The sequence below is a fragment of the Neolamprologus multifasciatus genome, chromosome 7 (assembly GCF_963576455.1).
Source record: "Neolamprologus multifasciatus chromosome 7, fNeoMul1.2, whole genome shotgun sequence".
NCBI classification, from domain to species: Eukaryota; Metazoa; Chordata; class Actinopteri; order Cichliformes; family Cichlidae; genus Neolamprologus; species Neolamprologus multifasciatus.
In genome coordinates this window covers 28767431-28780864 of record NC_140445.1, presented here as the reverse complement: position 1 = coordinate 28780864, position 13434 = coordinate 28767431, and the positions used below count along the sequence as shown (strand labels likewise).

The following is a 13434-nucleotide window of genomic DNA, read 5'->3' as shown; positions in this document are numbered from 1 at the left end:
GGGTCCCCTGGTCTCCAGTTCCAAACCGGACCCCGAGAGGGTTTTCCCCCAGACCGCAAAGCATTTTCTCATTTACTATGTAGCTAGATATTTTATTCCTGCCGGCTGCCATGGCTGACTTTTGAACAGGCGTGATGGGCAGCTATGTGGATCAGTGACTTTCTGGTCCACATTCCAAGCCGGTATTGCACCACCAACCACCAAAAAAACGCCAAAGAAGAACAACCTATGCAGGCCCTTGAACACAGATTGCTAAGTTACAGCTTGGGAGCTTGCGCTTGCCGACAGTAGAATGATGACTTGGTGGTGCACAGTTGAATGAGTAAAAGAAGATGGCTTTATCAAAAGCATGTATAGTAGACTATCTGACATTTAAAGATGAATGGACAAAATTTGCTCACAGCTGACTAATGAACATTTGCATGCATGCTTAAGAACTGCATTGACCCCATTTCACCCATATTTTAAAATGCTAGCTGCAAATGCACATGCATACTGAAGTGAGAGCCAGCACTGTTTTGCAGTATGTTTTAAGTTACATGGTGTTGAGTTTGTCAAACATATTTACTGCACAGTTTTAAAGCACTTCTTAATTTTCCTGAATATTGAGGGTTTTTTTAGGTGAATTGTTTGCGCCTTAATGTTGTCCCAAAAAGTTTATTCTGTTCATCTGGATGTAGCGTTTTCAGTCATTAGTCATCCAAGTGATCTTTTTTAGTTTCAGCTGACTGCAGGTTTCCCCAACGTTACAAACAGTACCTTTGCACAATGACTAGCCCACTGAATGAACAATGGGCTGTGAGGTCAGTTTCTTAATCATTAAAATCCAAATTGTCATGACCATTGATTAACAACCACTGATCAAAGCCCACTGATCAAAGACCATTGATCAAAGACCATTGATCAATGGCCATGAGTACCATTCACAGAGAGTTGAGGAATGGCTGCAATCACAGCGTTGTAAGATAGCAAAAGATGTACCCTTAGGCCACCTCATCGATTCAAAGGTGGTCTTTCCCTTTTCCCATTCTTCTTCAAAAGTCACTTGGATGAGTAATGAAATGTTTCTCCCACTGAAAACGGTACGTCCAGATGAACAGAAACAACTTTTTTGATTTGGATTTACCTGGATGAGTGAGCATGCATCAAGACACCTTAATGTTGGGTTATGTGCAATAGATGTGGTAAAGATTATTGCGTGATTTTATTGTTAAATAGTTTTTTGTTTAATATTAGTACTTGAACTGGATTGCACTTTTCAGTTCAGCAGATGATTTAATGGCATATGAATAATTGATCAGTAGTTACAAGGCAAAAGTCTATATTGTTAATTAAATGTTAAATAGAAATGAAAGAAAATATTTTTGTTGGGTCATTTAAAGTGTTCGGAACCCAGATTGATTGGATGATGGAGGTAGTGAACCTCCTGTTATTTTAGTTGGGGACCCCTGCTTTACACAGTATCAAACCCAGGACCTTCTTGGTCTGAGGAACCAGTGCTAACCACCACACCACGATGCCGCCACGTTTTAGAGAACTTAAAATGAATCACACGTTCAACTGCGCTCCTTAACAAGCTGGCTTTCTGTGGCCTTGCCCCTGTGCGCACCTCAATGTCTCGACTCCGGGCCACCTCGGTGAAGTTCTCGTGCAGCTCCAGAGTTTTGTCCATCTTGTCATCTGTCATGCAGTAACAACGCAGGCGTCCCTCACGTGCCTCATTCATCTTTGCAAAAATAACAAACTTGGCCATATATGGGACTGCCATTAGCTCCCTGTACAGCAGGTTGGCAAAGGTGACCACCTCCGCCGTACGTGGACAGTCTGCCAGCCAGAATCTGGATATAGCAGGAGAACAGAGAAGAATTAAACAAACCAGCTGGATCTAAATCCAGATGTGTGCAAGAGTGCAGGAAAAAAAGTTGACTGGGAACATGCTTGCACAGATGTTTACTGAGCTCACCTTGCAGACACATTGGTGGTAAAATTGGCACAGTTGTTGGCATACATCAGCTTGGTGGTTCCAGTGATGTCCTCCCACTGAGCTGGTGCTGTTCCACCTGGATTGATGTGCAAGTGTTGGAAAAACTGTCCCATTATGTTGTCTTAGTTGGACCTTCATCAGTTTTATTTCCTTTCTTTGTTAGGTCTCCCACCTATTATCGATTATCTAGTGACTCTCTTTTTGAATATATACATCCAGTATCATGGCTTCTCCTTTTTGCATCATTTTTTTAGCGTCCATTTTGTATGACTTCCAGGCAGTTTTGTTGGTCATTTTTTCACTACTCCCTGTAATGACTCCCACACACTGCAGTCCACACTATATGACATTGATCTGATAAACTTGAGAAATATTTCTAGTCTGCTGCATGAAAATTTAATTGTCTTACAATGATAAAAGCAACTGAATCAAGGCTAAGACAGACAGCTGTTGTTTCTCTGCTGTTTGTCTGCTTCCTGTGTCCTCCTTGGCTCAGCTTTAACAGATGGAGGACATAACTTACACAGAGAAATGATTGGAATCTCAATCATTTTGTTAATGTGCATGTTTATTTCCGTCTGACAAGATTCTCTGCACGTAATTTTATGCTGCTTTTGCTTTTACTTGATTACCAGTTGAGTACTCAGAAATATCCTTTTATGTTGGTCGTCTTTCTTCAGAGACTGCTCAAACTCACATAATGTAAATACAGTTTAAGTCAAATTTAGACTTGTATGGTATTTTTTCGATTTTCCTTTTTTGCTGCCATGTTTGTTTTGAGAAGTGCATCTCCGTGTATGACCCCTGCATTGCATATTAAAACAGGAGATTACAGCCTTTTATATTGTGATGTTTGAGTCAGAAATACACCCACGTGTCGACTGCCATCAATCAGTTTTGTTAGGGTCCATTTTAGTGAATTGGTGCTCTGATTTTCTTTGCCCCAGTATTTCAAATTTTCCCCTTCACCACCATAAAGAGTCATTTTAAGGTTACTCTAAAAAGTCAAATTGGTAAATAAAACTGCTTAATACAAAAAAAATATAATCTGGTGGCAGATCATTTTGTTTGTACCCTAATAAGAAAGGTAATAATTCCTGCATACAATCCTAGGTATCTCATGTTTGTTACAAGAAAAAACAAAATATAAAAAGGGATTACTCTGTAAAGTTATTCCTACCAATGACACTGCAGAGAAGACGCAAGCTGGTGGTATCACCCTCGCCAGCATCACGAGGGCTCTCCCTCCACGACGGTGGTAAAGGAATGCGTAATCCGATTGGACGGTGAAATTTGCGTCGCCGAGGTTCGATGGTAACCACTGGGCTGAAGGTGGCCTGGTTACCAAGCTGCCTGGTCAGCAGTTCATCAGGGATTGGTTGTGCCTGATGTTAAAGTGTTAATGGCAAAAAAGGGACACTGAGGACGTGACGAAAAGACAGGAGGAGAAGGCTGCATACATGGAAAATGGAAAAGATAAACTCAAGCACAAATAAAACATAACAGAAGCTCCGCAAGGATCAACAAACAATTAAACAAAATGTTTTAAAAAAGGAAAACAAACCATAAACCATAAAAGCAAATAGGCTAAAACTTCAAATTCCCAACCATACTCACACATGCAACAAATTCATAAACTCAGATCAGTGCATCAGCTTGGTCACTGTGGCTCACAACTTAAATCGGGGAACTGAGGAGTGACGAATGGCTGCATAAAAAGGAAAACAGACGAGCGTAGGCAAAGCAAAACTCATGCAGTCTTCTTACGTACATAACATTAGTGCCATGACAAAGAACGTAAACGATGTACACTCAAGTGACCAAGCAACAGAAATGAAGAAGCCATAATCCTTCATAATCTTTCTGCTGTGGAAAACAAAGCCAAGTGTAGGTGTAGTGTGAAAAGAGATCAGTCAGCATAAGTGTGTGCCAAGTTCCCATACGGGTGTCTGCAGAGGTCTGGATGAGTAACAGCCAGTCATACATTTGCAAAAAGCTCCTGTTTGGCAGGGCAGACACCACGTGTTGCAAACACCAGAGATGCTTCTTAAAGGTCAGGCAAATTTTGAAAATGTTCTAATAAAGTATATAATTTTTCTATATTAACCTATTCTATCAATGAAATTCTTATTGACAGTGTTTAAAAACTGAGAAAATCTTCCTATCGGTTTGATATCACTGTTTGTTACAGCTCTATTTTGTGAAGTAGATGTATTTTTTATATTTTCATTGAATAAACCAAAGCAAATTTATCACAATGAAGTGCAAGGCAAGAGAAATTTACTTTAAAAAAATGTACATGATTTACACTAATACCAATAATAACTGACGCCACATCACAAAACACTAAATGAAATATAGATTTACTATTTGATGGGATATCTCAAATGACGAGCGATGACCTTTCTTCTAGCATTAAGGTTTATAGTACTGAAATAAATCAGTCTGCCTCTTCACGTCTCGCATCAGGTCTCCATGACTGATAGCAAAACTCAAGCATTTTCAGACTCATTGGTCAAACAGACATAACATCAACTTCATGGCATGAAATCTGTCAAATCTGAACTCGTAGACTGAAAGCAGCACAAACAGAAAATGAGGCCAGAGGCAAACATGTTGGCACAGTCTTGGTTGTTTTCTCATTCGAACATCTGTTTTTGTGTTGAACAATCAAGCAATTATGAAAAGTGTACATGTGCAAAGCCTCTTTTCAATTCATATTCTCACCTGCAGTCCCAGCCTCACTCTCTTGGTGACAGCAGTCTCAGGGAAGATGGCCTCAACTTGGGGGACCAGCTTACTGGTCAGCCGACCGCCCTCTGGACCAATGAGATCACTCTCCTGCTGTATGCGAGACACTACTGCAAAGTAGAGGGGGAAGTCAGTGGAGATGATTCGACGGATTCTCTTCTTCTCCAGCTCCTCTTGGCTCTCCAAGTCTATATTAAGGTGAAATAGTGGAGATAAGCAGAGAAAAGAGATAAAGAGGAAAGAAAAACAGGGTAAAGGTATGTGTTAGGATACATGTCTAGCTGAAAATTTCAGTCTTAAATGAACACTTTGTGGGAATAAAGCCTGTCTGTTGCTGCGGAGGCAGCTTCGGTGTTTAAAAAACCTTCCTATGCTTGTCTTCTGTAACTCCAGGGACATACATCAAGATTAATACAACCCCTCAAGGTTTCCCTGACATCCATTACAATCCCACTAACCTTCATCCATGCCATTCAGAATAGTTTCCAGTACTTCGTCGCCATAGCGATTGCGATGTTCCTTCCAGACCGAGCCGTTCTCACTGCGGAGCACCACAAGCTCTCTGTCTCCTCGTCCCAGTGAAGCAAAGTGAGGGATTTCTACTATCACTGGTCTGTGAATGAAATGTCAGAAAGGTTTTTAGAAAAAGGTAGGAGAGGTGCATGTTTTATCTTCTTTTTCTTCGTCTTTTAATGACTATCTATAGGTTTTGGGAAACAGAGAAGACTAAATGCTGTAGTTTTGAAAGTCAAATGCATTTCCCTACTTGCCTGGTTTGGTACTCATCAGACTGAGGTCTCCTCTGCAATATTATTTTATTTCACAGTGTGCCAAAACATTCTAATTGATGACTCTGAACTACAGGCCAGCTGGTTCAGAGCCCAGACTAACATTAACAGTACAAGTTATCAATGCCATTTGCACTAATACACAGCCTTTTGAAGTGCATGTTCACAGCTTAGAAGATGCAACATGTGTGACTTCTAAAAAACCTCTGACACTTGATTGGTCAGACCTGGTCCTCTTTAAATAAGCTGATGTCCAGAGACAACATGTTTATGAATGCTTTTTATGTTTCTCCTCGCATGGTTAGAATTTTAATATTGTACAATAAAAATGACCAGTGCTCACGCACAATGGTTTTCAGAAATGCTTGATACATCATCCGAGCATGACTCTGGACCTTTCAGCATTGGTTTTCAACCTAGTCCTTTGTGTACAATACTTTCTTTTTAAAAAAAAATATTTTTAAGATAATATGTACCGTAGATGATCCCCATATTCTCTGTAACTTTAGACTGTGCTAGGTTAGTTTTAAACTGCTTAAATGACTATTTTCCTATAAATACCCCGTCATGATCTAGTCTTGTCCATTAAATGGCACAATCACTGAACTTGTCTTGGACATGTCATGGCATGTCTATTAAGAGCCACTCAAATACATGCACATATCAAATACTTGATATGTGCATGTATTTTGCTTTGACTGTAAATGCACAGTCAAATACGGTCAAATACAGTTAATAAACCAAAGAAAGGTCTGATTTACCCAAGGAACTGCATACTGGACGGCCCCAGGGAGATGATCCGGCTAGCGAGGCCCTCGCCCTCCACTAGTGGAGGAGGCGTGGTCAGTTTCTGGGGTTTAACGAGACGGCAAGTGATGCGCGTCGGTGCAGCGCAGGTTCGGGGAGGGATGATCACTCGTAGTCCATGGTGCCTGCTGCCTCGCATGGAGCCCCCTCGAGCATCCACCATGAAACTCACCAGGAAGCTGAGTTAAATGGTGCCATAAATTAACAACATGTAAACTTTACTTTATCAAAACACATTTAAACATTAATAAAACAGGACAGAAAGAAAAAAAACCACAAAGACTGGACTTTCATCAGGAAAATCCTCCAGTTCTACGAGATGGGAACAGATTATTCATGTGCTGTTTGTTCAGCAGTGTTTTGAATTGATCTGGTTTGCCTGCTCATGGTTTATGCTATTCATAAAGAAGACATCAATTGACTGTGTAGGCACTCTTTTCATTTGCTTGTCTGGATATGACAGGAAAGAACGAGTGATCTGCAGCAATGCTCAGCAAGAATTATGTGAAAAGATTTGAAAGAGATCCCCATTCTGCTTCTCCTGCATTATACCGGTGGCTTAATACATGTGTGAGGTCACCTTTTCACACTCACTATTTCAAAAGCTGACTCATGGAGGTACAGATACAGTAAATTATGACTTTGCATAATTGATAAATTAAAGTGTTGATTGCTGGAATACAATTCCTTTAAATATAAGTTATCTGTAAATTTGGATTGTGATCATCGTGATCATCACTGATAATCATTACAACCACCATTTATCTTATGTTATCTATGCAATAACATTAAAACATGAATGGACTGCATTTACCTAGGCCCTTTTTCGTAGCAGTTTACAGAGCACTTTAGATTGTATATTAGAAAAGGATGCTATTGTCACATAAACTATCACCTCAGTAGATGAATTAACGGATTCAGTTGCCAGTTTTAAATGTTAATGACATTAGAGTTTAAACAATTTTGTTAATTATAATCAGGTTAAGAGAAAAATAGATGATAAATATAGTATGCTTTTGACTATCATCATAGGCTTTTAACAAGTCTGCACTATCTGCACTTTTTTTTCTATTTACTTTTTTGTAAAGCCAGAAAGTTCACAGTCTGCCAAAACACTATAATAAGAATCCTGACAAGAAGCATCGACGACTGATACTGTTTAACATAAAAGCAATTTTAAAAATGTGGTTTAATGGGGAAGAAAAACATTTTAATAACTCACCCAGTGTGAATAGGGCTGGCTACAGGGCTGACATTGTCTGAAGTCTCAGTAGCTGGACTGCTTGGGATAAGAGAATCTTCATCATATTCTTTTGGCAAGGGGACGGGAGTCTGCTGAGGTCAGAGAGGGAGAAATGAAAATGGAAAACGGTGAGAAATTGAGGCCGTAAAACAGCTATGACTGAAAAGATTAAACCAGAGAAAAGTAGGAGGGAAAGACTGAGATAAAAACAGAAAGAGGTGATATAAAACATGAAGCAGAGAGAAGACCATAATAAAGGAAGAGGTATGAATAAAAGTCAGAATCTGGTTCAATAATATAAGTTAGTGATGTTTCCATCTGAATATCTGTCTTCTATAGCCTCTTTTTTGCACCTTAAAAACTTCATTCTGCACAAGAAAGTGATTGTCAAGCAATGTTAACTTAAATTAAGTGTCCCTTTACGAGTACATACAAGTATGTAACAACTACGTAACAAATCAGTGCCTTCCTATTCAAAGAGGAAGCTTAGTTTATATACTTATCAGGTCCAACTAATCCCAAATACCTAGAAGAAATTAGAAAAGTATTCAAATGAGAGCTCAGGTCTCAGGAGGATAAGATAAAGTAACAAATGCTTACAAAGCCACTCTTAGTCACGAGCTAAGCGTACCTGATCCAGCATAACTGTCTCTGGTGACACACAGGGGATCCTGGGAATAGCAGGAGAATATGGACTGTCGAAGAGGAGGCAGGAATAAGGTAAGACAAGAAACCATCGCTGAATATGGCACCGCTATCAAAATTCTAATAAAATCATATGAGCTCACTCTGCTGCTTCTCATAATCTAAGGTAAGGATAAATGAGCTATGTCAGTAATTTAATCGCCAGCTCAAATTTCATTTTCAATTATATCATATTAGGCATTCTTCACATAAAGACTCCTCGTCACACCTCACACTGACTTACGTGGTGCCCATGCCGCCCTCAAAGTCTCTGAGGGTCTTCTTTGGGGAGAGAAAGTCATCATCCTGGTCCTTAAAATCATCAAGCTTCAAATAGCGAGCTCCGTCCATCCCCAGCAACTCGTCTCCTGTGGTAAAAATGTAAAAGAAATGTTTAGAAAGAACATGGAAAATGACCACAGAGAAAAATAAGTGGTAAGGAACAGGTTGCAAGGAGCACATAAGGAAGTAAGAGAGAAAAGGATGACACCAGGGTGATACGGAGTAAACTTTAAATTAAGGAAAAGTTCAATAAATGTCAGTTTATCTCAATACATTTCAAGTTGTTTCAAAATGTATTTTATGAGAAATGCTCTCAAAACCTTGAACTCTCTTCAAATTCGAGTAAAATCAATTTTGATTTAATCCCCAGACGAAATCGGTAATTACTACTCCACCATCCTTCCCATCCCTTCACCAAACCACAGAAAAAAATGGCCACAAAGCAGTTCCAAACATTTTAGTCCAAGCAATGGAGTCAAACCAACAACAACCAGAGCCGATGGAAACCAAAGTAGTGAAAGAAGAGGATTGGTAAGACAGTGAATATCAACACAGTTTAGGACACTGCATGGACAGCAAACTGCAAGGCACCTGGTGACAGCTTTTTTAGTGAGCATGCCCATTAAAGATGAAATCACATGTGGTGATGGTTGTTTCTGTGTAGGAGAAAACACCTTAATTATTAAATAGGAATGATACTAAAATAATAATCATAACAACAACTATAAACCGCTTCACAAGACAGACAGTTTAGCACCCATTCGTATAAGCTGTTCAGGAAAACAAAGCAAAAAAATGTTAAAGAAGTAAAAAGTGAGAAAATTAAACAAGTATAAAAACAAGAAAACACATTGCAAAAGGAAATTTATGAAAAAATGCTTCCAAAACGTGTTGAAAAGATTCGAATTTGGTTTAATTTTTCTAGATTTTTAAGGCAGGCCGATGACTGTATAAACTGGAGCTGTTTGCTGGAAAGTGTCACAGCTTTGTCACAGTATGTGTTTTATCCGTTTATGGATCAATTACACTGTAAAAATCAGGAGGAACAGCAATGCTGCACTGGAAGGTAGCCATTTAAATTTAAATACAGAAATACTGGAGTTCTGTCAATGACAGATCCATGACCAGATATGTGCTGGTAAAAGGAAAATGTTGTGACTACATGCTGATGACAAACAGACTTTTTAAAGAAAAAGCAAATCTCTGAACAAGAGGGAGAATAGGAGAGATCAAAGATAAGACAGAGAAAATAGAGGATAACAAACAGGGCTGGAGTCGAAAGTAGAACTGATTAGAAAGACATTTAGTGACACACAGAGAAAATGAGAAAGTGCAACTGCAATGAAGGCACAAGTTTACGAGTCACCGGACCGGACAAGGCAGAGATACAGACACAGTCCTACCTAACGTTAGCTGGGCAACCCCTACAAGACAAATGGAAAAGGGTGTTATAAACAGTCGCACATATACAGTCAAATTCATGCTGGTACTTCGACATGTCAGTGTACTTCCCATGCGCTCGTCTTCTACCAAAACCAGAGCTGAAAGTTAATTATCAAAGCTGCACAGTTGATGCTTTTAACATAATCAAATAAGACAGCCTACCTTCATCCTCTGAAACATCCAAAATCTCATCTACAGTTTCGGGGAAACTCATCCGATGCTTCTCTGTCGTGATCTGTGGAGAACCAGGGTGGGAATTAATTTGCAAGCAGTGAGGGAGCTGAATGTGATTAGGAAAACAGACTTGGCTCAGTGAACATCTGATCATGGTGCGTCAACGTTTCTTCTTCATGTACTGGTGTAACTAGGTGAACCATGCTCACCGCAGAAACAGACTCCTCGGTTACCAGCTTGAGCACATCAATGACAGAGATGTAACCCAGCCTCTTAGCAATGCCCAGGGGAGACGTGCCGTTCTACACGGAGACAGATAATTAAAATTACTAAAATCATTTCCACAGATTTTAAGAACTTTATTCTTTCCTGTAGAAAACATATACTCTTGGGAAAAATAAGTATTTTAGAGTCCTGTGAAAAACAAAAGTAGAAGATCTCAAAGAATTCAGGTGTTTGTAGACAAAACACCACAATCTTGCCAGGAGTCAACATCCCAACAGATTCTCTACAATTCTCAGAAAGTGCAAAAAACCCAAGAGCTACAGCCCTGATTCTACAGGTCTCTGCTAGCATGTTGACTATTAAAATCCATGACAGCTTCAACAAGTATGGTTTATTTGATGGGGTTGCTGGGAAGAAGCCTCTTCTCCTTCAAAATAACATACTTCAAAAGACAGTATGGCTGAAGTTTGCCAAGTTGCATCTGAAGAAACCACAAGAGGTTTTTGGACAAACAAGGCCAAAGAGGAGATGTTTGGCCATACTGCTCAGCACCATGTTTGGCAAAAACAAATACCTCATGTCAACTGCCAAGCATGCTGGTACTGGACGGGTGATGATTTGGGTTTGTTTTGCAGCTTGGAAACTGGGCGCCTTGCATTCATTGAGTTGACCATGAAATCTGTCACATTTGAGGCCATCTGTCCAAGAGCTAAAGGTTGGCTGGTATACAACAGCATGGCCGCAAAAGAAAGGATTTAAGGTGTCACAGTGTCAAACTGCAGACCTCAGCCTGACTGTAATGCTGTGATGATAAACACAGATAAACGAATGCCTGCAAACCTCCATAAACTAATGCAATGTTGTAAATTCATACAGAAAATCATTATTTCAAGTTGTTGCGGCTAAAGGTTGTTTCACAAGCTACAAGGTATACTTAGTTTATCATGACTGCATGGAGTCCTGTAAGAAATATTGTCTTTAGAATTACAGTACACATCTACAACATAAATAAAAAAATATGAAAAATGAAGGCAAAAGGTGAACTGATATATCCTACAGGCTGCAACAAACATATACTGGACAGTATCCACCATAGTTATACACATGTCCAAACTTGTAATATATCAAAACTAGTGAATGGAAAGACAAAAAAAAAAGCTATTAAATTTTGTGGTTTAATTACTAGGTCTTAAACTGCATCTTTCAGGCCTTTCATAAATTGTGCCTGTCACAATCTTAATTTAAAATCTAACTAGCCAATTAGGGCTGTCAGGTGTATGTAGTGATGTAAAAAGAATCAATTTTCTCTGAACAAAGTATCAAAAATTAAAAATACTGATGTAAAATAAATGGATAGACAAAATAGGATGCAACATCAATTTTAGTTGGGGAACTCTAGCTCCAGAGTACACACTGAAAAAAAAATTTCATTGCAACGTCGTCACGGCAACTAAAAAAGTAAAAAATATTCCTGACAGTGAACACACATACATTGCGCATGTGGAAAAAAGTTTACAGAGAAATATTTAACAGGATAGGAATGTTTATCAGTCAAGAGAGCGATGATGATGATGATCTGTGATCTGAATCTAATCTAGTGCTAACTATTCTACTGAAGGCAATTTCTTTATTTGTTATCACATGTTTGTTCCTTCAGAAAAACTGCTGCACAAGGAAGGGTTTAGTAAAAGTTTCTCACCGAGGTGATCTCATTGGGTTGGGCTCCATGTTTCAGCAAGAGTGTGACAATATCTGTGTGGCCCTGCTGGGCTGCCTGGTGCAGAGGGGTGTAGCCCATCTGCAGCAAAAAAGAAAGTGATAAAAAAGTTTTAACGGACAAAAGAAGAAACTAAATATGATTAAAAAAAGGGGGGTGCTGACAAGGAATTTTACCCTTGTCTTGGCGTTCACATGAGCTTGCTGCTGCAGAAGGAACTTCACCATCTTGATGTTGCCATAATGACAGGCCACGTGAAGGGGTGTGTAGCCCATCTGAGCCAAAGAGAGAAAGACAGCAAGCTGTTGTTTAGTTGCTTTAGTGATACCCATTAATTATCAGTCTAAATATCGGGCAAATATGTGCTTAGTCATTTGGCGCACAAGACTGTATAAAGACAAAAGATGCCATCTTTTCAGTTCATCACACATGGTATTTTATGACTATGTGTATTCAGTGAAAATGATGTAGCTTACACGTGAAGCAGCATAAACAGATGCCCCCTGTTTGACCAAAGTGTCTGCGATGCCCACATGACCCTCCTGGGCCACAAGATGCAGAGGAGTCAGTCCATTCTACAAAGAACGACCAGAGGGATGAGCATCATAGTTTATCTATTGTTTGGACAGTATATTAATCTAATAATAATTTTTAAAAAAGCACATATAAAACTACAGGAATTAAACTTTACTCTTTAGAACATCAGTTTGCTCCATTCTAATATTATACCTTGTTTCCAAGATTTACGTTGGCCTGTTTGGAAATGAGCAGAGCCACCATGTCAGGCCGTCCCTCCTGTGAAGCCAGGTGTAGGGGCGTGATGCCTTGGAGGGACTCAGAATTGGGTGATGCCCCATTCTGAAGAAGACAGCTGGCCACCTCCATCTGGTTCTGCTTGGCTGCTATGTGAAGGGGAGTGTATCCATTCTGCAGAAAGAAACAAGGACAAACAGACATAAAAAAGTGGACATTGCTATTCTTCCGGCATAAAACTTAAACGCTGCTGTGAGAGAGCACTTGCAAATACTAAGTTTGCTATGCAAGTCAATGTATGCTTGAGAATCACTCTAATTTAGCCTGTTTTGTATGTTTGTCAGTCACGGATTGGCAGGTTATGCTGGCCTGCCTCTAATGTGCACACACATATGTGTGAACATCTTACTCGGGCAGTGCTGTGTGCAGATCCTCCCTTGCTGACCAGGAGTCTAACAACATCCAGGTTGTTGTGATGGACGGCCACATGAAGGGGTGTCAGACCGTTCTGTTAACCACAAACACACACACACACACATACGCATGAACATATATATAACCCACAGATGCACACACATATGCA

The 13434-nt window shown here is 39.6% G+C and overlaps 1 protein-coding gene across 10 annotated transcripts in view; it reads right to left on the bottom strand.

Moving 5' to 3' along the window:
* ank1b (ankyrin 1, erythrocytic b) overlaps positions 1 to 13434 on the bottom strand; it is a 74918-nt gene that overhangs the window by 16130 nt on the left and 45354 nt on the right. For 6 of the 10 annotated variants that reach the window (XM_085166027.1, XM_085166028.1, XM_085166030.1 and 3 more), the window contains exons 16-32: positions 13261 to 13359; positions 12828 to 13025; positions 12575 to 12673; positions 12275 to 12373; positions 12081 to 12179; positions 10366 to 10458; positions 10145 to 10217; positions 9943 to 9963; positions 8502 to 8625; positions 8205 to 8268; positions 7553 to 7665; positions 6285 to 6509; positions 5194 to 5348; positions 4712 to 4923; positions 3165 to 3369; positions 1964 to 2060; positions 1610 to 1838 (exon numbers count right to left, since the gene is read on the bottom strand). In XM_085166027.1, coding sequence (XP_085022153.1) covers positions 1610 to 1838; positions 1964 to 2060; positions 3165 to 3369; positions 4712 to 4923; positions 5194 to 5348; positions 6285 to 6509; positions 7553 to 7665; positions 8205 to 8268; positions 8502 to 8625; positions 9943 to 9963; positions 10145 to 10217; positions 10366 to 10458; positions 12081 to 12179; positions 12275 to 12373; positions 12575 to 12673; positions 12828 to 13025; positions 13261 to 13359 — 2205 coding nt within the window. The remainder of the gene's footprint in view (positions 1 to 1609; positions 1839 to 1963; positions 2061 to 3164; positions 3370 to 4711; positions 4924 to 5193; positions 5349 to 6284; positions 6510 to 7552; positions 7666 to 8204; positions 8269 to 8501; positions 8626 to 9942; positions 9964 to 10144; positions 10218 to 10365; positions 10459 to 12080; positions 12180 to 12274; positions 12374 to 12574; positions 12674 to 12827; positions 13026 to 13260; positions 13360 to 13434) is intronic. The other 4 variants (XM_085166031.1, XM_085166033.1, XM_085166029.1 and 1 more) reach the window with 3 other exon arrangements.